Source organism: Gavialis gangeticus, unplaced genomic scaffold (assembly GCF_001723915.1).
Source record: "Gavialis gangeticus isolate Ggan-Ray unplaced genomic scaffold, GavGan_comp1, whole genome shotgun sequence".
In the NCBI taxonomy this organism is placed as follows: Eukaryota; Metazoa; Chordata; order Crocodylia; family Gavialidae; genus Gavialis; species Gavialis gangeticus.
This window is the reverse complement of record NW_017728995.1, coordinates 9,731,291-9,747,792: the sequence shown is the minus strand read 5'-3', so window position 1 is coordinate 9,747,792 and position 16,502 is coordinate 9,731,291. Positions and strand designations below refer to the sequence as shown.

The 16,502-nt window shown below is 42.0% G+C and overlaps 1 protein-coding gene across 1 annotated transcript in view; it reads left to right on the top strand.

The window, feature by feature from the left end:
* The window catches only part of PPM1L (protein phosphatase, Mg2+/Mn2+ dependent 1L), a 272,121-nt gene that overhangs the window by 195,721 nt on the left and 59,898 nt on the right, over positions 1 to 16,502 (top strand). The window contains exon 2 of the mRNA XM_019503229.1: positions 5,698 to 5,872. Coding sequence (XP_019358774.1) covers positions 5,698 to 5,872 — 175 coding nt within the window. The remainder of the gene's footprint in view (positions 1 to 5,697; positions 5,873 to 16,502) is intronic.

The following is a 16,502-nucleotide window of genomic DNA, read 5'->3' as shown; positions in this document are numbered from 1 at the left end:
ACTACTTCTCCTGCTCCCGCGGCCGCCCTTCCCCTACCACTTCCTTACCTTTCCACCTTCCCTTCGCCTGCCCGGCCACCCACCACCACCACTTCCCCACACCTTCCCTTCCTCTACCCACTGCTGCCACCACTACCACTTTAACCTCCCCTGCCACTGCCACCACTTCTCCTGCCCACCATCACTTCCCTACCTGCTAGGGTCAGGGCCTCCCATGGGTGAGGGTGGGAGGGCAGCATGCACTGCCCCCACAGGAGTGAGCAGGGCTCAGCCCCATGTGAGCACAATAGGAGCAGCCCTGGACCAGGATGGATACAGTGTATTAATAGGCACCCACCCGCCAGCCAAATGAAATGACCTGGCAGACTCTATTTTGTTCTTCCTTGTGCTAGGATCATTTGCTTGTGATACCTTAATCTTAAATCTTCCTTTTAATCACTTTCCAAGTTAGGCACTAATTTGCTAATCCGGACTACTATATTTGAACAGTGATTACTTTCTTGCTATATTAGAAAAGAAAAATGTGAATAAATTTTACAAATATAGTAGTTACTGATGTTTTAAATTTCTTGTGGCATAAGTTGTAATATTTAAAGGCTTCAGGGTTTGTAGATTTTTTTTCCTTTCCTCATCTTCCTTAAGAAACAGACATGTGGGATCATACAGATTTTTTTTCAATAATGTTTCAGTTTCTATTTTAGGCTCCCCTACTGATTTGTTTTTAGGTCACCCTATAAACTGACTGATTCATATGTTCTTGGTATCAAACAGTATTTATGACCAGGCAGTCTGCCTGTTTTTCATAAGATTAAAAACAGTCCAATTTTAATTTCCCCTTTTAAGAATAGCACCTAAGTCTGACAGTAGTTTCTTTACATATTAAAAATATAACCCTTTTAAGCTTTTTTGTGTGAATCTTTCAGAAAAGGTAACTAGAATAAATGCTAAAGCATTAGATCATTTTCAAATTACGGCTGGTTTTAATTTAGCAAGCTTTGAAGGGACTGTACTATAGTTTTGATATGAATTATGTATGTGTATTTTTGTTGTAAGAAGGGTGTTCCAGCCAGAGTTTCTCCTTTAAAACATCTTGCTATGATGCCTATAAAAATCTCGACAACTATTTGGCTGCATGTATTCTGTAACTACTCTCTGTTGTGTTCTCCAGTACCATTTCATTGTTTGTTTGTGCTCCCTCATCTATCTCTATCTGTTACCTCCCTTACACTTGGTCTCTGTCCCAAAGGATTTACAGTCTGTCTTTTTGTTCTATATCTGTACAGCACTTAGTCCAGTGGAGTGCTGGTCCACGGATTGAACTGCTGTGTATTCCAAGGAGGAGGAGGATAGTCTCCTATTCTCTGATACCTTCTCTTTAAAATAGTCTCTATAAGGATTATATTAAAAATATTCCTATGGCCAGCATACAGTCTTTTCTAAGGAAAAATTAAGTAATTATATCTGAACTTGATAATTATGTCGTGAGACTAAATGGACACTATGTAGTGTATCTTTTTGCCTTACAAAGAAATCCAAAAAAAATAAATAAATATTAAAATCTAGCATTCAGTACATTGGGCTTATTTAGTAAATTTATCTACATTTTGCAGGGGGAGGGGGAATAATTTAATTCATTCTGCACTGCCAGACCTGCAGAGAAGTTGGACACAACTTCAGTCATATTTTAAGGTTGTAATTTAATCAACAGTTAACTTAGAGAAAACAAATATAAACCTTGGAGTGTGCATGCTAAACTCCAGAGGTGATTTCTGGTCAGTCTCAGGCCTGAAATATAATCTTGTTTTTTTGTTTTGAAACAGGCAGGGGAGCCCAAATAGTGAGCAAGGCCTTTGCCACATCTTTCCTTTCCAGCTGTGCTGGTTATCAAAGAGGCAAAAAATAGATGCCAAGAGAGAAGGTTTTTCTGTTTAAGTGAATATAGTATTAGTAAAGGTACTAGCAGTGGAAAACAGGAGAGAGTTTGTCTCTCTCCCAATCACAGCCTCACCCAGTGTCTCAAGCTTTATCTGAAGGGACCATATAATGTCATTGACACTCTGGGGCCACTAAATCTTTTTTCGTGACACTAGTGACAAGAGAAACTATTGGTTTCAATAGCAACTGATTTTAGTAATATAGATGCCTGTCTAGGGGCAAACTCTATCATTATTGACTGTCAGTTCAGTTTTATCTTGGGACTCTCTAACTTGGTACAACCATGCCACCTTGTGTTAATTTCAGTTTCTTGATGGCCTTGGTTGAACATAAAGAGAATGAAAAAGAATACTTTTGCGTAGTGCTCCTGAATCCTGTTAAAAAGCAAGTACTACTTTCTTTCCAGATCTGGGTACATTTTAATAGTGGCCAAAGTGATTCCTTTGTATGATTTATAAGTAGTTTTAAATTCAGGGAAAAGATACTAATTTCTAAGTTAATATTTTTAAAACGTAGATGGATACCATAACAAAATTAGCTATTGTTGTAAATGTCTAGTCAAGTGTGGGTAATTGATACTGAATTGCTGAAACCAAATGCTACATCATAAATTTCCTGCTGAGGAGTTTAAGTATGCTTCAATTAGAAAGGAGAATCCAGTCACTTCAGTATATCCCTGATTCATTACAAATCTGTAGAGGGTTGTTCCTGCAGTACATGCATATAAATCCCAGTAAAACTAATGGAAGCTGTGAATATGCTTGGAAGGATGATGCTGTTATAACTAATTCCATCTTTATTTTATTCAGACTAAGCCTTTTATAAGCAGTATCATTTTAAATATAGTGCTTTCAGGTTCTGATTATGGCTGTCACAGCAGCTCCAAAGGTGCAGTTGAGATTTGCAATAATTTGGATTTTTCTAATAAATGTATAGTACTAGCACCTGGGTGTTCCAGCAGTGGGCTAAAACTCCATTATGCTTGGTCTTCTACAGATACAGAACAAAAGATAATTCTTGAAAACAAGGATTAAATGTTTATATATGGAAGAATACTCATTCAGTAACTCCTTTTAACACAATAAGCTTTTTAACACAATATGGTACTGTGGGTAAACCCCATATACAGATTCATCTTCAGCTTCTTCATTAAAGCTTTTGCTTAGAGGAGATCAGTTGATTACTGGCCAATTAGCTGATTGACCCCCTGCCAAATGCACCATTTTTCCAGTTAATTTCACATAAATTTCATTTGGGTTCAGATGATATAATTTGATTGTCTTAGCCTAGCATTAACCAATCAGCACAGTAACAGAAGAAAAGGATGTGAGACAAGTTTTTCACCAAACTTTCTTCCCATTTCCTGTTGAAGTCACAGGGCCAAGTGTAAAAAACTGGCTTGGGAAGATCTAACCTGTTTTAGGGGCTTTGTTGCTAGTCAGAAGGACTGGACATTTCAGAGAACTTCCATGTTCTTTGTGGCTAAGTGCAGACATTCAGGAAACCCGAGGCAGAAGCACTATAAGTATCGCTGTATAGTCAAAGCACCCTGGATTAGTGCAGGAGTGAACAGAACTGATGTTCACCTTGGGGAGGGGGGAGGCCATGGAAGCTGCCTGCAGTGGCTGAGGCCAGCAGGCTGGGGTTGTTCCTGCAACCCTCCCAGGAAGCTGCTCAAGGAGCCTCTCCCTGCCCCAGCCCTGCCCGCCCCCCACCAGCTGGTGGCTGTCAGCAGCGAGTGGGGGGGAAGGGAGGGAACAGAACCCGTTGCTGCACAGATGCCCCACAGCTTGCTGGCTCTGGTCTTGGGGGCATCAGGCTTCCCCCCCAACTGACACCACCCAAGCCTTCCGACAACTGCAGGCAGGAGCTGCAGCCCAAGGCTGCCCAACCCAGCTTTTTGCTGCTCTGGTAACGGGCCAGGGAATGGAACCCCCCCTGCTCTGTGGGCATCCCCCTGGCCCCCTTCCCTCCCCCTTGCAACTTCCTGGCTCAGGAGCCATTGGAATGCCAGCAGAATGTGACTTACCTTGACTCATGATGACATATGGTAAAGACATTTGATAAAGTGCTTTAGTCTGATACCACATCCATCCAGGGTTAACTTAGAGCACAGTATGCCATTTTAAAGCACTCTGTGCCATGAACATCTGTGCTCGATAGTTATGGCTGTCGAGCACTTTCTACACACTTATTGCATGATAAGCATAGTGTCTGTACATAGCTTTAACCTCTTGAGAACTGATCGAAGCAAGTTTCTTGATGGTCTTGGGAAGGGGTCAGTTCAGTAAGGCTTGTCACTCTGAGTAGATAAAGTTCTGAAAAGAAAGGGAGCTTTCCCTTTCCTTTCTGTTAATATGAATGGACCTAGCTACTCATTATTCAGAACTTCCTCAGATTTGGTGGTTTTGGTTGCCTGCTGTGTGCTCAACTATGCTAGCAAGCCTAGATATTCCTTTTCTCTCCTTCAATAATCCCTCACAGTCGAGGATGACTGTCTTATCTGTGGGTCTGAAGATGGCTGACAAAGGCCAATTCCGGATCGACAGACTCTACTATAACTTGAGCATGTTTCCATGCAGGGTGGGTGGCTCTGGAACCTTGATTCGGTCTGCAAGCGTTTTTGCCGCTCTGACTTTTCCGTCTCCTGTTGTTGTCATAAGGTTTCAAAGTACTGACATCCTTGCAGCAGATTCTTGTTCCATTTTGGGCAGTCCTGGGCAATAGTCTCCCACGAACTGATGTTGATGTTGCATTTTTTTTAAAGTTGGCCTTGAGGAGGATGTCCTAGAAGAGCTTTCTCTGCCCTTCTCTTGAGCATGTGCCTTGACAGAGCTGGGAGAATAAAACTTGTTTCGGAAGTCTGGAGTCAGACATCCGGATGACGGAGCCAGCGCAGTAAAATTGATGTTGGATGACCTTTCCTACTCCTCCTTTGCCAAGGGTTCCATTCCAGTGGTTTGAGTCCCTTCCAACTCTGGCATTGAAACCAGTGAGAAGAATAAGTCTGTCTCCCTCTGGAACGTCAGAAAGGACTTGGTCAAGGTTGGCATGGAGTTCCTCTTTGGTTTCATCAGTGGTGTCAAGAGTCGGGGCATACACACTGATGAGTAGCTATTGGCTCCCCATCAGTTTAAGATGGAGATTCACGAGGTGCCCATTAATTCCAATAGTAGGTTTATGAGTTCATTCTTGATTGCAAAACCAGCTCATAAAGCCTCAGTCTTCTATAGACCTGGAATTTCAGGATGTAAATGACCGAAACCTAGGTGTTAAATGCTGTTCTCCTTTAATGGGTATTTGTTGGGGTTTTTTTCCTGAAAGATTAGGCCTCACCTTCTGTTCCGTAATCACATACTCATCACCATGTTTTGTACTAAATCATTAGTTCTTTGTCTTGTTATGTGTTCATGCTGTTCCTGGCACAGTGGAATCTTGATGTCGGTTATGATTTCTAGTGAGAAATCCTGAAGCTGGAGCCAAAATCATACTGCTTGTGATAAATTTATGAATGTGGCAGCATTAATGGTCACAAATATGCATGTGTGGGGGCATTCTACAAAGAAGCTGAAAAATTAGAAGGAAGAGCATAAAATCAGTCCCTTACCCACCACCATTTTTTCTTTAAATAAGTCAGGATTTTTTTCCTCTTCCTTCTAATTTAAATTAAGAGGGTTTTATATGTGTGGATATATAAGAAAAGCAGCCTAGAAGAAAATGTACAAGGTAATAATGGGTGCCTTTGCTTCTTTTTCTGTATAGTCAGCAGCAGAATATGTCAAGTCCCGCCTGCCTGAAGTCCTGAAACAACATCTTCAGGACTATGAGAGAGACAAAGAGAACAGTGTGTTGTCTTACCAAACCATCCTGGAACAGCAGATTCTATCAATTGACCGAGAAATGTTGGAAAAACTGACCGTGTCTTATGATGAAGCAGGTATTTGCATGTCTTTGTGTGTTGCAATAGGAAAAATGAGTCAGCTTTCCTTTAAGTTACTAGTGCTTTTGTTAGGAAATTTGAACTTTGTCCTGAAAATTAGTCAGAATGTCAGAAATGATTTTCCAAGACAGTTAATAGTGCATGACGAATTACGAGTAATGTCCTAAATATTTTACATTTTAATCCCTTAAATATTCGGGGCGGGCTTTTTTTACCAAAAGTATCTGCCTCATTTGTAGACTATCCAAAACTGTGATTTGCCTGACCTCATTAAAGTAGCAATTAATAAACAGAATATAAGGAGAAACCAACAGAAATAAGGAGAAACAAAAGGAGACTTAAATTTGTTTCAATATTGAAAACAGTATTAATTATATTAAAATAGCGAGAGCAGTATCTGTGTTTGCATGCGTTCAAAGACTTGCGCACACATATTTTATAACGCTTTTGATCTTTCAATTGGGCCTGCAAGGCCAGTTGACTGTATCTCTAGAACTCTACTGATATCATAGGGATTCTGCGCAGACATAAGGGTCTACCTATAATTAACAGGCCTGAGGCCAGTTTGGGAAATGCAGTTACACACAGCACGCAGTACTGGTCTGGGGTATGTGCTGCATGTGGCACCTGTACTAGACCAGCCTTGCACACCGGTTCCAGCATGTGAGGCCAGCCTATGGGCCTGATCTGGACTGGCCCCAAATCCAGCATGCAGGGTCAGTTTGGCATAGGCACCACATGCAGCATGTACCTAAGACTGGCTGTGCACACTGCAGCATGCGCCAGTTCCAGACTGGCCCTGTGTGCTAGATCCAACATAGGGGCCAGTCTCTGGACTTGATCCAGACTGGCCCCAGACCTAGCATGGCTGATCCAGGGTGGGCACCACACTCAGCACACCCTGGAGCAGCCTTGCACCATGTGCAGCCCACACCAGATAGCCTCCGTGCACATACTGTATTATATTAGCCAGCATTGAGGGCCGGATTATATGGCTCTGTGGACTGTTTCTTTGACACCCCTAGTCTATAAAATGCAAATCTACCTTGCCTCCTGCTTGATTACAGACTATCATGGCTAACTACATCACTGTCACACTGATAATCCTCCTAAATAATCTGCTAAAAATTGCCATTGTCTGAGTTTTTTTTTCTTTAAGTCAGATTTGGAAACCAAGTGCTGCTACTTCCATATCTTTTGGCTTACACATTTATACTTAAGTTTTAGTTCCTTGAAATTCTTACAGTACTGAATTACTTTATCCACTTGTACAGACTCTTACTCGATATATCAGTGTGAGTCTTTTATCTTCTTAGGTTTCAGATGTTCTCAAGCAACTCACAGTGCTGTTTGTAGACTATACATGAAGTATATTTAAACAACCATGAATCTGATGAGTACTTGAATGGGCAAGTACTTAAATAAGATGTGCCAAAAAAACATTTTTTTTAATTATTGCCTTTTTAAATTTTTTCGGGGGGCGTGTATAAAACAGGCCTTGAAAGGTCAATCACGCCTTCCCCAGTTACACTGACAGAGTTTGGATACCTCAGGGTTGGTGTATTTTGAAACTTTACAGACTGGCTTTCTCCAAAATTTTGATTATTTGCTAGAGCTGTTATCTTTTTTACCAAAGCTAACTAATCTTAACAAATCACTTTGGTTTGTTAGGAAGAAAAAATGATTAAGAAAACTGACAATTCTTGTTGGACACATAAGAATAACTTTTGAAAATAAGAGAAAATAACTTTTCTCCTTATAAAAACAAGTGTTTGGATACTAGAATTGAAGGACAAAAAAGCAAAATGCAAATATCAGAATATCTGGGGATTTAAATGCTAAAGTGCAGCAGTCATGAAGAAATGAGGAGCAACTTATAAAAACAAAAACATTTGATATATAATCTTTTAAAAAAATAATATTGTTGTGGAGCACAGTGTAAACAAAAGCCAGTATTTAGATCCACAATCAGGTAGACACCTCCAGTGATTAAAATGCTAAGCCAGTTCCAGCTCAATGTTTTAATCATGTCACTTGTTTACTACAAAAGAAGTAAATGGTACTACCTGTTCCTGAAGTGTGATCTGATTACAAGTACAGTGAAGAATGTGTGCACTTAAAATTAATTGCAGCAGATGTTCAGAATTCAAGTTCTTCAGCTATTCAGTGATGTGACGATTGTGTTGGTAACATCTTCTTCTGTTGTGCATAAAATATATTTTATGTGGTATTTTTCTTATGCCAGACTCCTTGTAATGTGATGAGAAGATCAAACCATTTCCAGAATATATGGAATACAGAGAGTGGCCTACACAAAACATAGTTTAAAACAGAAGAGATCATACTTTGACCTCAAAATTGTAATAGTTGTCCCCTTATTATTATTCCAGCAGGAAGCATTGCTGGATTCCAACAAAATGTATCCTCTGGCTGACTCTGAAGTGCTTACCATCTGTAATCATAGGCATGTGGGGTTCTGCTAAGTGTCAGCAAGGGATTTTGAAAGGTTAAGTCTTTCAGGTACTTGATGCACTGAAACCTGTCTTTGGACCTTGACTGTGAAAAGGCTCTGTGCTTAATTGTTTTGCATTTATACGAGGACAAAACTAGTTATGCATGTTTATGTGCATATGTTTAGGGCAATTTTAAAGGCCATCTCTTGAGAGTAAATGGGAGTAACATGAAGCTTCTGTAGCATGTATTTTATTTCCCTTTAGATTAGAGCTATAAACTCTTTAAATAAGAAGAATGTGAATGCTTGCACTTAAATGATACACTCATAGGTGCATTAAGGAGTAGAAAAAGATGGCCTTAAAAATCTATTTAAATGAACTATTTCCCTCTAAATCCACCATTCCACATATGACTGTCAGTATTTTTCACAATGCTTATTTCACATTTTGTTAAATAATAAGTTGTTAGATGCCAAGTATATCTATTTTCCAAATTGAAAAAGAAAAGGCTTCACTAAAAATTTGGGACTTGTAGTGCAGTTTTGCATGTTGATTTGGCCTTTATAGTGTACGATATTAATAACTTGCAGCTTCAGTGAACTCAATATTCCTAATGTCTCTGCTTATAAATCTTTCCCTTTAGGAAACAGTACATCAAAGACGCAAGTAAAATGAGCTCATCTAAAAATAGTCACATGTTGACAAGCTTTTTAGTGAAGTTTGACTAAGAAAGCTTTACAAAATGAAATCAGGCCAAATGTGACAGATGGGTTCAAATCCTCTCATAATCTTTAAATCCCTTAGTTTTAAAAACTGGCGTTCTTGACTCGCTAAGGCTAAGTTAATTTTGTCCAAGGATATTTTTTTTTACCCTGAAGCATTATTAAATGTTAAGCCTATTCCTTATAGTTACTGCTTCTGTAAAGGTCTGGGGCAGTCAATATCTGCTCTATATAAATAAAAGATTAGAGTACTTGTAAGACACTGTGGCCCTGGCTTAATATGTGTCTTGTTGAAGTAGTCAAAGTCTGATAATAGATTCTTGAGAAACTTTCCACCATAGCCTATGAAATTAAATTTTAAACAAAATAATGACTCCTTACCTTGAAGTCTTTTAGAACACAAGTATGTTTTACTGTTCTCCAACAACACAGATATAATTTATTTCTGCCATTAATGAAAACACAACACTGAAACTTAGGCAATGTCATTCTTGAGGTCACTTTCCCTACAAAATGTAGTCAGGCAAACCTGAGCTCACAATGCTTTTAAGTCTTTGGTAGGCAAAAAGCACCTCCATAGGTAGTTCTCTGTCATGGTATTGCAAGAAGTCCCAAAGAGCTAGCTATATTAAAGTATAATGATTGCAACCGTAAATGTATACTGTTTGTTCTCCCAAAGGTGTTTGGAAAACTTATTAACCATCTGTAGCAGTGACTGGGGTTGCTGACATGCTGAGGCAGTTGCATAGTATCCTGGCCAGTTTATTGTTCACTCTTAAACTTTTTCTCCCCATTGGTTGGTATCATCCACCAAGTATGTTGTCATATTCCATGATTGTAAGATTTTTGTGTCATATTTGTCTCTAATGGAGACCATAATGGAATTCTGTTTGGTGAATGCACCTTCTAGGTGCTACCACAAAGCAAATAGTAATAACAGAAGTAATTCCCAAGCCTGGTATATTCTACAGAGAGGCAATTTCTAGATTTCCACATCTCTGCAGATCACTTTATGTGCAGGACTTGTGCTTTGTTTGGCAGAAGCCAGTCTGAGGGGGAGAGGAGTCCAGGAGAGTTGTCTGTACTTCAGAGAAGCCTTACTGAGAGTGCAGGAACAAACCATCCCAATGCACAGGAAGACTAGCAAGTATGGCAGAAGACCAGCTTGGCTTAGCAGAGAACTCACCAGTAAACTAAGTCACAAAAAGGAAGCTTATAAGAAGTGGAAACTTGGACAGATGACTAGGGAAAGAATATAAGAGCATTGCTCAGGCATGCAGGGATGAAGCCAGGAAGGCCAAAGCACAACTGGAGTTGCAGCTTACAAGGGATGTGAAGGGGAACAAGAAGGGTTTCTACAAGTATGTCAGTAGCAAGAGGAGGATCAGGGAAAGTGTGGGTCCCTTACTGAATGGGGGAGGCAACCTTGTGACAGAGGATGCAGAAATGGCTGAAGTGCTCAATGCTTTTTTCACCTCAGTCTTCAAAGGCAAGGTCAGCTCCCAGACTACGGCACCGGGCAGCACGGTTTGAGGAGGAGGTGAACAGCCAGCAGTGGTGAAAGAACTGGTTAGTGATTTAATTAGAAAAGCTGGACGTGTACAAGTCAGCGGAGCTGGATGGAATGCACCTGAGGGTGCTGAGGGAGTTGGCTGGTGTGAATGCAAAGAGGTCCCAAATGATTTGAGGAGGGCAAACATAATGACCATATTTAAGAAAGTGAAAAAGGAGGATCCAGGGAACTACAGACCCGTCAGCCTCACCTCTGTCCCTGGAAACATCATGGAGCAGATCCTCAAGGAATCCATTTCTAAGCACTTGGAGGAGAAAAAGGTGATGAGGAACAGTCAGCATGGATTCACAAGGGGAAAGTCATGCCTGACCAACCTGATTGCCTTCTACGATGAGGTGACTGGTTCTGTAGATGTGGTGTACCTTGACTTTAGCAAGGCTTTTCATACAGTCTCCCACAACATTGTTTCAGGCAAGCTAAGGAAGCGTGGGCTGGATGAATGGACTATAAGGTAGATAGAAAACTGGCTGAAGCACTGGGCTCAGAGAGTAGTAATCAGTGGCTTGATGTCTAGTTGGCAGCCAGTATCAAGTGGAGTGCCCCAGGGGTCAGTCCCGGGGCTGGTTTTGTTTAATGTCTTCAACAACCTGGAAGATGGCAGGGAGTGCATCCCCAGCAAGTTTGCAGATGACGCCAAGCTGGAGAAAGTAGTAGATATGCTGCAGGATAGGGCTAGGATTCAGAGTGACCTTGACAAATTGGAGGATTGGGCCAAAAGGGATCTCATGAGGTTCAACAAGGATAAGTGCTAGTCCTGCACTCAGGACAGAACAATCCCATGCACCAGTACAGGCTGGGGGCTGACTGGCTGGGCAGCAGCTCTGCAGAAAAGGACTGGGGGTTACAGTGGACAATAAGCTAAATATGAGCCAGCAGCGTGTTGCCAAGAAAGCTAACTGCATCCTGGGCTGCATTGGTAGGTGTGTTGCCAGTAGTTCAAGGGAAGTAATTATTCCCCTCTATTCCTGTCTATTCAACACTGGTGAGGCCACATATGGAGTACTGTGTGCAGTTTTGGGGCCCTCACTACAAAAAGGATGTGGACAAATTGGAAAGATTCGAATGGAGGGCAACAAAAATGGTGAAGGGGACATGATTTCTAAGGAAAGACTGAGGGAGCTTGGCTTATTTAGTCTAAAGAAGAGGAGACTGAGAGGGAATTTAATAGCAGCCTTCAACTACCTGAAGAGGGGTTTCAAGGAGGATGGAGCTTGACTGTTCTTAGTGATGGCAGATAACAGAACAAGGAGCAGTGGTCTCAAGTTGCAGCAAGGGAAATTTAGGTTAGATATTAAGAATAATTTTCTCACTAGGAGAGTAGTAAAACACTGGAACAGATTACCCAGATGCGATAGAAGTTCCATCCTTGGAGGTTTTCAAAACCTGGCTAGACAAAGCTTTGGCTGGGATGATCTAGTTGGGGATGGTCCTGCTTTGAGCCAGGCAGTTGAACTGTATGGTTGGTCTCTTCCAACCCTAACTTTCTATGATTCAGGTACCTTTATCTTATTTCAGCTGCCAGTGGTGTTAGCTTGTATGACAATCTAGGGAATTGCTTTATGTATAATTTATAAATTCTGGTTAATGTCAGAAATTTGCTTATAACATTGCTGAATCACAGAATGCCATAGCGTGACTATAGAATCCACCATGGATGTCTGAGCTGTCGTCTGTCTCAGATAAGAGACACTGCTTGTCATTAGCTTTATTGCTTGCCATTAAGGCAGAAACATCATGGAAAGATGTGTGCGCTAACAAGGTTACTTAAGAAGGTAAACCCATTTGTAAAATGCATCTGTGAAAGAAGCAAGTGAAGAAAATAGCAGAGATTCTCCCAAAAGGAAAATTGGACAGAGACAACAAAGCAGAAGTTTAGAAGGGCTTAAGGGAGGAATGAGGAGGTAGCCTGAGCCACACAGGAAATTTGAGGCAGGAGACAGAAATAGGCATGCGTTTGTCGCAGAGGGGCTGGCCCAGCTGTGGGACCAACAAAGCTCACAGCAAGCCTGCTGAAAGTGAGAGAAGACAGTTCAGAGACCAAGCCAAGCTATGGCCTATAAAAGGACCCTGCATATATTATGAAGACTCTGAGCCCAAAAATGCTCTAAAGTGGCAAGGAAGCTTATAAAGTATAATAGATGGGTCTTAATTTTGTCTAACTCTGTTGGTTTGTACATTAAGTACAGAGTAATTACATGCACAAAACTCATGCAAAGCTTTTCAGTGTGCCTGTTATGGGCTATATCTATCTTCTGTCCATGGGGAGAGGAACTGTAGACCAGAAGTATCTGATCTCACTGGGTGGAGAAATGTACAAGAACTGCTGGGGTGTCTTAAACGAAATAGCACTGGTTTTCATGCCTAGACATTTGGACCAAGGGAGACCCTCACTGGCAAAAGTCTCACACAGTCTGCATCCTGAGGCCCATAGCCATTGACAGTGTCTAAACTGTGCCCAGTCCCAACAAAGTAAGGGCAGCATTTGGATCCTCTCAACAGTGGAGTAAGTGTCCAGATGGGGAAGCTTAGCTAGATCCTTGACAGCTCGCAAGCCATCTGCTTGCATTATTCTTTGCTTTACAAATATCCCTTTTCAGGCTATTTGCTTACCTTGTCTTTTCTCAATACCCCTTTTAATATAGTTGGTTAAATGGCACTAATTGTATCTGAGACTTATTTTCTCACTGTGCATTTGTGTTCCAGCATCTCAAGTCCCAAGATACCACAGACCTTAATTTTTAGCTACACGAGTCATTTTCAGCTGAGGACAAAATCAGTTTTTAGCATTGTAACACTTCTTAAACACCTTTAACACAACTTTAGCACTGCAACATATCTTATACTATCTCAGAATGGAATGGGGTCCTGTCATATACGTTCTGTTTTCCTTAAGAGTCTCAAAGCACCACCCTCCCTAAGTCTGCTATTCTCTGTTTCTCCATCCACTCAGGATTTAGTAGAAAATGAAGGAGACTTGCATTTTATAAGTTCCTAACTCAGTCCAGTGCTGGTTAAGCAATACACCTTTTGTAAGATGGTTGTTAGATTTGTTAGCTCCAGTTGTAAAACCAGTTCAAGCACAAATTTAGGAGTATTGAATTTCCCTCCGACTTCAGGACAAGAAGCTGATGGTTCATATTCTGCTTGGCTTAAATCTCTAGCATTTGAGAAAGCACTGCAAGATCCCAGCTGAAGTGCAGGAGGACAAATACATCCCAGATTAGATTTCAGTCTGGTTGGTTGGCAGATCTGTCTGTTCACAAAAAAGTATTTCTGCTAATGCGGGTGCTGGGAAAAGAGTCTGTTGCTTTAATCAACAAGGGACCGGGCATTAGGGTTGGCTGCTTTCATTTACGGATCTCCAGAAGTGAGATCAGTAAGACACAGACAGATTGACTCTGCTGCAGGTTTGGTGCTACACCAGTCTGACAGGTGGTCAGTCCTACCTGCTGTGCCCTTCAGGGTCTCCCTTTTTTTATCCTGCCTGCTGTGCCTTTTGATGTTACCAGTTGTTATCATTTGGGAGGCAGCCCTCAGTCACTGGAGGGGCGCCTTTTACTGTTTTGTTCGTTACAGGGCTACCAGCGTGGCCCAATCAGTACTTACCCTAGTGAACACGCCAGTGGCCGCCCAGGTTCACTTCAGTCTTAAATTGTTCTGAGACCTGATTAGGCCTAACTAGACTTTGGCCTTCTCAGCCTGTAGCTTACTCCCAGTTGTTCTGTCAATCCTGCCCCTCAATTTCAAGATCTCGACAAGTTCAAATATCAGTCTCAATCTCGGGCTTCTTGCCTTCAGTCAGGTTGGCTAGGGTTGAGAAGCCCCAGGACTGAGTCTTTCCGAGTCTACTGCCTCTAATCAGGTCCTCAAGGCTTCCCATCTTGAACCAGTCTTTTAAGGCTTCTACACTTGACAATAATAACCCCTGGGCTCAAGTGCCCACCATCAGCTACCCAAACTCAATCATCATTCTTCATCTGCCCCACCCTGAGTCCTTAGCTGCCTTCTGGCTGTCCTGGACAGGCTGCTCCCAACATTCCTAGAATACCCTGTGTATAACCGTTTTAGTGCCCTGGTGCATAATAGCCCATTATCTGCTCTATCCCAGGCAGACCACCCACAGTGTCCTATACAGTAGTGTCCTGTAGTAGCTGTAACACCTCAGCATCCTTTCACAAGGTGCCTGTAGTGGTCTTCCTGCATCTCAGAAGCCATCCCATGTCTCATAGCAAAACAATAAAGAACCCTGTAAATTAACACAATCTGTGGATCTCAATCTTCAGCCTTCTCCCAGGGACCTCTTCTCTCCTTCATGCTCAGGTCCAGTATTATGGCAGTCCATGCTATCTGGCCACGCTACCAGCTAGATCTGAGGACTGTTTATATGGGGAGATCCAGGATGCTGTAATAGTGGAGGAAAGTGACCCAAGTTTGCTGTAACCAACAGGTCCAAGTAGGCTCAGTACTAGCAATTCTTCCTTTCAGGAGTGCATACCCAGTAGATCCTGGTGATCTAATACAACCTTTGTAATAACATAAGAACTAGATATAACCTATGAAGAAAAGAATTTTTAAAGCAGCAAAGCTTCTACTCGTCTATCTTTCCTAGAGTCTGGCTGGTCTCCTAATGGGAACACCAGTGATTCTTTCTTCAGACTTCCATTTACCAAAGTCTGGGTTCTCCATCTTAAACGCCTGTCTTTGAGAATCTGTGTGTTTCTTTAAACCCTCCTGGATCTGTTTTCTCCATCCCCAAAGGGTCCAAATCCCTTTTGCCTCCTTGAGGAATTCTGTCTGGTAGGCCTGACAGGGGCCCAAACCAGGGCATTAAAGTAATGAATCTTATGTTGTCCCACTAAGTGTTTGCTAAGAAACATACATAGTTCCACCTTCCTTTTCTTGGGTATACTTTCTCGGTATGCTTTCACACAACATGTGTGTGTAGTAAACATCACAATAGCACAATCAAATTTATTAAGAGGTGTAGGTAGTTGCAGATATGTCATTAAACCATAAACCTTCCAATCTCTAAGTTTCTTGCAGAGAGAGAGTGTGTTTACAGTTTAATGACTAATGACAAGCATCTCAGTGTTGCTCCACTAAGGCCAGATAGAGTCATTACGCATAAACTGGTATAAGTGACTGAAAATTGGTCTACATCCATAACACAACAGAAGTTCAGGGCATATAGACTGGTTTAAAAATGGCGGATCCCAGTGTAAAATCTGGAGGGAGGCTTGCACCAGGTAGCAGGGATGGGCACACTCCATGGAAGGAAGGATTGGGCCCCTCAGAGCTCAGCAACAGTGGCTGCTAGCAGGACATGCCTGGCACAGTTCAGGAGGCTTGCACTGGGAAGCAGGGACCGGGGTGCTCCATAGAAGGAAGGATTAGGCCCCTGAGCTGCCATTGGTGCTGAGCTCTGAGGGGCTGGATCCTTCTTTCTATGACATGCCCAGGCTACCCCGATTAGCTGCTAGGCACATGCCTGCAACCCCCTGCCATCACCTGTGCCCAGCCCTAGGCTTCCAGAAGAGACCCAGAGCAGGTCACTATGGCACACCCAAAAGCTGGGTTGGCAGAGGCAAGAGGAAGGTGTGCCACGGTAACTAGCTGTGGAACTTTTTTCCATGAAGAGCTGTTCTCTTTGGGCAGCTCTGCTTAAAGTGTCTGTGAGTAGCTTTCTTTTCACTCTTCTTTTAGCGTTCCTTTATTTAATATTGCTGAATTTAGTCATAGTAGGTGCATCTAGGTGTTGAATTAGTGCAGTGCAATAAATCCTGGTACAGCTTGGGCAAGAGTTAACAGTTCCTGAGCACAGTATCTATACGTGTGTCTAGGACTGCACCAGTTTGATCTGGGGCAGAGCAGTCCCTGGC